Source organism: Emiliania huxleyi, assembly GCF_000372725.1.
Source record: "Emiliania huxleyi CCMP1516 unplaced genomic scaffold EMIHUscaffold_1163, whole genome shotgun sequence".
NCBI classification, from domain to species: Eukaryota; Haptophyta; order Isochrysidales; family Noelaerhabdaceae; genus Emiliania; species Emiliania huxleyi.
Genome location: NW_005201433.1, coordinates 4366 through 10611, shown reverse-complemented (window position 1 = coordinate 10611; position 6246 = coordinate 4366). Strand labels below are relative to the sequence as shown.

The following is a 6246-nucleotide window of genomic DNA, read 5'->3' as shown; positions in this document are numbered from 1 at the left end:
CGGGGAGAGAGAGGGGCGGGGGGGAGGCGGAGGGGGAGGCTGGGAGAGGCGGAGGCCAGAGGCGGAGGCCAGAGGCGGAGGCCAGAGACGGAGGCCAGCGACGGAGGCCCGGGGCGGTCACGGGTTCTGGCGGCCGGGCGGGGAGGGGACCGGGCGAGGGGGCACGCCTTGAAGAGGAAGAAGCCGGGCGCGAGCGGCGAGCCGAAGGGCGTGAACGCCTCCGAGGCGGGCGCGTAGTCGCCGACGGCGGAGTGCGCCAGCGGCCGCCTCGCTGGCGTCGGTGGGGCGTCGGTCGAGCTGGCGGCCTCGAGCGCGCCCTCGACGACGGCGAGGACGTCGAGGACGCCGAGCGGCTCGCCAGCCTCCGAGACGACGGGCAGGTTCCGGAAGCCGGACCCCTGCAGCAGGTGGAGGGCGTGAAGCAGCGTCGCGCTCTCCTTGATGCACGCGGGCGACGGAGTCATGATGTCGCCGACGCGGGTGCGGGCCGCGGCGAGCCCGACGGCGACGACGCGGTTGAGGAAGTCCTTCGGGGTGACGATCCCACCCACCCGCGGCGCGCCGCCCCCCTCGGAGCGCACAACCAGCGCGGCCCCGCCCTTGCGCGACGCGGCCTGCTTGGCGGCGGCGACTACGGTGGCGTCTGCGAGCACCGTCGAGTCGGGCGGCGCCGTGGCGCGGAGGAGCTCGCCCGCGGTGCGCTGCCCGCCCGCGAGGTTGCGCAGCTCTAAGTGCGAGATCGCGTCATGCAGGCACTTTGCCACGTCGAGCAGACCCACCACAGACTCGGTCGAGTCGACGACCGGCAGGTGGCGGAAGCGGCCGTCGACCATCAGCATCACCGCCGTGAGCGCGGGCTCGTCGTCCATCACGCAGCGCGGGTTCTCGGTCATGATGGCCGAGATCTTGGTCCGGCGAGGGTCCAGGCCCGCGCCGAGCACGCGCGACGCCAAATCGCGGTCCGTGAAGATGCCCGCCACACGGTCCTCGTCGCCGAGCACAAGCGCCGCGTCGGCGTTGGCGGCCGCCATCCGCTTCGCAGCATCGGCGACGGAGACGCTGCCCTCGAGCGTCACGGCCGCGCGCGGTCGCAGCTCGAGCACCGTGCGCACCGGGTTGTTCACCCGCGCGCCCTGCAGCAGCGCCTCGGTTGGAGGCACGTACTGCGTCTCGGCGGCGGACGCGAGGGACGGTGGCTTTGGCATGCCGCTGCCCTCCAAGACAGCCTGCTTGGCGCTGTTCTCGATGAGCGCGATCAGCGCGGCGCGTGCGGCGCCGTCGAGCGGCATACGTAAATGGCAGCAGCGTGACCAAAACGGTGAGTCAGATCTCTGCTCCTCGGCAGTGCGGTCAAAAAAAATCCCGTAGGACTCTCTGACTCAGTGGCGGCGTGCGCTCTCTCGCCCATCCCTCCCTTGTGTTGTGTGTTTTATTTCTTTCTTTCTACTCTCTGACTCAGCTCTACCTCCCAGGGGGGCCAGCGGCCCGCAGGTTCTAGCCGAAGCCGGTAATTGCCGGCCGCCGGTGCTGCTGGTGCTGCGTCGTGCGTGCTGCTGCGTCGTGCGTGCTGGCGTGGTGCGCTCACCTGGTGGAGGTTGGTGGGAGCTGGGAGCGGGGAGGTGGTTTTCTCGTTTGTATAGGGACTCTGGGGAGGCGGGGGTCCTAGAGGGTATCCATGCGGGGGGGAGACGGGGTCCCACGGCCCGCCGCAGGCGCCGATTTTTCGGAACTTTTTTTTCTTTTTTGCGCTATTTTTTACTTGTTTTCAAGGAATTCGCCGGTCTTGCGGCCATGCTATCACGCCTTGCGACAGCCTGTCGGCGCTGCTGACCGTGCCCTGCTGCACAATTGACCACCTGCATAGCTCGCGGCCTTAGTATCCACCATTCAGTGACGACCTGATCGTACGGCCAGTAGGAAGGTGTCCTTCCAGCGCGTGCACGCTTCTGACGGAATGCGCGTCACAAACTGCCTCGGCGACTGGCTGCTGGCACTCTCGAGGCTATGCCTACACAGCCTCGCGCGCATGGGCAGTCAGGAGGGACCATGCACCTTCTCCGGACAGCGCCGGTCCCTCTCTCTTGGACCGGCAAACTTGGTGGTCTCGTGTCACCAATGTGGGACCAGTGCGGCGGATCGCGCCATCGACAGCTCTGAACTGCGCCTCACCACTGACCGGGAAGGCCGCCAAGTGGGCCAGCACCGGTCACACATTGTGGCAGTTATCTGCAGTTATCTGATAGCTAGAGCAGCAGCGTCAGGGTCGCAGGGTTGGATCATGTCAAGCCTCTCGCCCGGCCGGCCGCGTGCAGACGTGTCGGCCTGTCTGCTGTCTGGAGTGATCTGTCGGCGGTCAGTACGACCGATCAGGTCGGAGTTTTCTGATGGCTAGAGGATCTATCTGTATGTACTCCTCGAGATCTCTCCAAATCTGCCCTCTGATCAACCGTGATCATTCGGGAAGTCGGTGCTAGCGCGGACTTGCGGAGCCGGAGAGCGCCCCCGTTTCACCGCACTGGCCACTGCGGCGCGCCGCACGGTGCCTCCGGGGGCCCCCGCCTCCCCCAGAGTATAGGGAAATAACTGCAGCGCAAAAGACACAAACATCGGCACAGACGGTCTGTCGCTCGCTCTAATGTGTGGTGGTGGCGCATCTTCCAAAACTAATTTTCGCTCTGCCAGAGTCAGGGCACAGGGGGAGAGAGCGCGCCTGGCCGCGCGCCGGCGCGCGGTCGCCGCACCTCACGACATGAAGGGCGCCATCACCTCGCCCGCGTACGGCTTGAGGTGCGGCCCCCACGGCACGGACCCGGGGATCTTTTGCTCGGCGAGGAACGCCATGATGCCGATCATCGCTGCGCGGCCGTTGTTGATCTCGGCGAGGAGGCCCTTGGCCTTCTGCTCCTCGGACCTCTTGCCCGCGAAGCCAAACGGGTCGTACAGGTTGAAGACCTGCGCGCGCCGCGGATCGGGAGGCGCGGGGGTCATCGCCACCTCGGACCGCTTGCCGCCGCAGCGGCGGGCGCGCGCACCTTGACGGGAGTGACGGGGATGACGCCCGCCTTGGGAAAGTCAGGGTAGTCACCCGGCCTGCCGCCCTTCATGTAGTGCGTCTCCATGCCGAGCTCGCTCCAGAACTAACGCGCGGGAGCAGTGCGGGAGGGGTGAGGAAGGCCACACAAGGCGCGCCGGCGGGTTGGACGGCGCCGCTCGGGGGCTGGCCGGGAGAGGGCCGCCGCGGTTCGGGAGCGCCGATGGCACACCTCGAGGAAGCCGATGAAGGTGAAGATCTGCGCCTTTGCGAGCAGCGGGAGCGCGTCCCACTGCTCCGGCGGCGTCAGGCCCGCGGCGTACGACGGCGACTCGGGCAGGCTGAGCGGGAAGCCAAAGTGGAGTCCGTTGTACTGGGCAATGTAGCCGACAAAGGCGAACATCGCGACGCGCCCGTGCTTGATCTCAGCGTGCCGCAGCCAGCCCCACGTCGCCTCGTTGCCCTGCGACCAGAAGTCGGCCGTCGCGAGGCCGAGCGGGTCAAAGTAGCCGACGACCGGGTTCAGCGCAGTGGCGAGCTCCTCCTTGGAGTAGTCCATGGAGACAGCAGCGGCGCGCGAGCTCGCGAGCGGCGGCGCCGCGCGCAGCGGCGTCGCGAGGCCCAAGCACGAGGGCGCGAGCGACAGCAAAGCCATTGATCGGGCTGAGGTTGCAAATTGGCGGTCTGGGGTTTTTTTTCTGTGCATTTTATCAGTGTTTTTCCCTTTCTATCAACCAATCACGGCTGGCTCACAAATCTCACCAGGAGCTCGTCAAGGCGCGGGACGTGCACGTCAAGAACAACCCGTCCCTCGGAGACAGCGCCGTCAACAACCGCGAAGTCACGCGCCTCATCTCCGCCTCAACGCCTTTCGCCGGCAAGGCCCTCGAGGTCCGTGTCGACGGCACGTACGCCACCGCCCTCTCTCTCCTCCGACGCCCTCCAGGACGAGCTCCAGCGGAAGCTCGGCCTTTGGCTCTCCGTGGCGCTTCCCACCCTTCGGGTCGCGCTCGAGCGGGGCATGCCAGTCGATTTCTTCGGCGACTACCTTTACAACAAGGCCCACCACCGGCGGCCCCACGACGGCGTCCTCGCTCGCCGCCTGGGCGGACGCGATGCGCGCCCCGGCCAACGCGCCGGTCGTGCACGGTGACAAGGAGAAACCAGAGCTCACCCCCGGCAGTACAACGAGGGGTACAAGGTCGACCTCGCGGAACCCCACGCTGGCCCGGGAGGATGCGATGAGGTGAATGAAGTCAAGCTCTGGACGCCCCTCCTCAAGACCTCCTCGGCGGGCGTTGGCAATGCCTCGAGCGGCGGCACGCCCGCCTCCGTTGGCCACTCCTACGCCTTCGGCAACACCGAAGAGAAGGCCCGCCGCCTAAACATGGGCTGCAAGGCGCGCGGGCAGCCCGGCCAACCCTTCGACCACAAGAACAGCCACGGCTACGTCAAGGCGCATCGCGGTTTCTACCACGACGCGATCTTTGTCAAGCGCAACAACTTCAACCTGCTGCTCCACGAGACGTTCGGCGGCGGCTTCTCGCCCACCGCCGTTCTCAAGCTGCGCAGCCTCGGTCGCGCGCGGCAGCGTCGACCGCACCGCGCACGGCCTACTCACCCAAGTACTCGCTCTCTTTTATGTCCCACCATGCAGAGCGCATCTCTCTCTCTGTTGTGCGAGGCGTGAACCGCGCCATCCGCTCTCACCTGGCAACCCTGTCTGCACGTCTCGCGCGCGCGTGAACAGGGGTCAGGGCATGTGCAGGGGCTCCAGGCCCCAAAATGACGTGTGAGTGTTAGAGTTGTTTGGTTTTTTGCACTCGTGCGACAAATCTGACAAAACAATAAACAAAAAAACTCTCTTCAAATCTGAGAAGATTTCTTGTTGGTTTTCTAAAATCTCTCAAATCTGGCGGCGCACCTCCGCCGTCGGCCCTCACTCGAGGGCAAATCTGGCCGATGAAGTCGTCGCCCGTCGAGCACTTGTACAGGGCGCACAGTATGCACACCCAGACACGCCGGCATTGCGGTGGATGTGCGGTAGGGGCACCTCCTCCCTGCTCCCGCTCACGAGCTCCGGCAGCACGCTGAGCAGATGCTCCGCCGCCGCGGCCTGCGTCGGCGTGACGGCATTGCGTTCGGCGCGGCGGAGGGCGGTCTCGGCCTCACTGTACCAAGGTAGGCCTTCAGCTTGCACGAGCTGCGCCAACGAAAGCGCGAAGCGACACGCGACGGCGAGGCGAGCAGGGGGGAGGGGGGGGGGGGGGGGTGACGTGAGTGCACCGGGGCTGACGCGCGCGTCCAACACTACATCTGCATGCACGCGCACCTGAACGCAAAGTTGAGGTCGCCGTTGACGTCGTCTTCGATCCGCGCCGCCTCGCCATACACCTTTCGAGCGCGCGCAAAATCGCCGAGCTGCTGCGCGCAGAAGCCAATCAGCCGCAGTACCGCCGCGCGCTTGTGGAGCTTCCCCGTGTCCCACCCCTTTGCATCTGCACGAACAGAGCACTGTCGGAGCCGTCGGCCGCCGCTGGGCGCGCCGCGAGGCGACCAACGCCGGGCGAGGCCGCCACGCCGGTGCCGCGAGCCGAATCGGCTGGCTCAGCTGGTCTCAGCGTCGTGGACGGCTGAGCTGAAAGCAGCTTCGGCGTGCCCGGCGGCTGCAAGTGCTGCCGTCTCTGTTTGCGATTGAGGAGGAGGTGTGCCGGCGCAGGAGGGGCGACATTCCACTCGTCCAGTCGGCCAAAGTAGGATGAAAACTCTTGGCGAGTGTAGAGCCCACCATCGGCGGCACGACGCCTCTCCGGCCCTGTCGCCGCCTCGGCCGCCTCGGCTGGCTCGGCTGGCTCTCCTGGCTTGGCTGGTCGCTTGGCGGGACCCGCTGCTACTGCGTTTTGCTCGAGTCCTGGCCAGGTGGCAGGCAGGTCACGTCTGAGGCGCTGCGCCGCCTGCGCCGTGCCACACTCAACTCCGACTGACGCCGAGCCACCGCTCGGCTGACGCACCACCGTACAAACAAAAGCGCTCTGAAGTTTGAGCCGTCGTACCATGGCCACGACGTCGTCACGCGTAGCCGACAGCGGCAGCCCGCTCACGAACGACAAGGATGTGGCGCTCACTGGGGGGGGGGCGGCGAAGAGGCGGGAGAGCTGGGTCCAGTGCGCTCTGCTGCTGGGGGGGTCGGGACCCCCACAGCTGCTCGAACCGCG

General features: G+C 66.7%; 2 protein-coding genes across 2 annotated transcripts; both read right to left on the bottom strand.

The window, feature by feature from the left end:
- Positions 1-216: 216 nt before the first annotated feature.
- EMIHUDRAFT_251736 (hypothetical protein) lies at positions 217-1289 on the bottom strand (the record flags this gene model as incomplete). The annotated part of the gene is made up of 1 exon (XM_005791042.1): positions 217-1289. A coding segment is annotated over one exon (1073 nt), but the record flags the coding sequence as incomplete, so codon positions are not given.
- A 1453-nt stretch (positions 1290-2742) lies between these two features.
- Positions 2743-3590, bottom strand: Lhcf19_2 (light harvesting protein; the record flags this gene model as incomplete). Its single annotated transcript, XM_005791041.1, has 3 exons — positions 2743-2952; positions 3033-3137; positions 3264-3590. The coding sequence occupies 3 exons, from the start codon at positions 3588-3590 to the stop codon at positions 2743-2745; spliced, it is 642 nt and encodes a 213-aa protein (XP_005791098.1).
- Positions 3591-6246: the final 2656 nt, after the last annotated feature.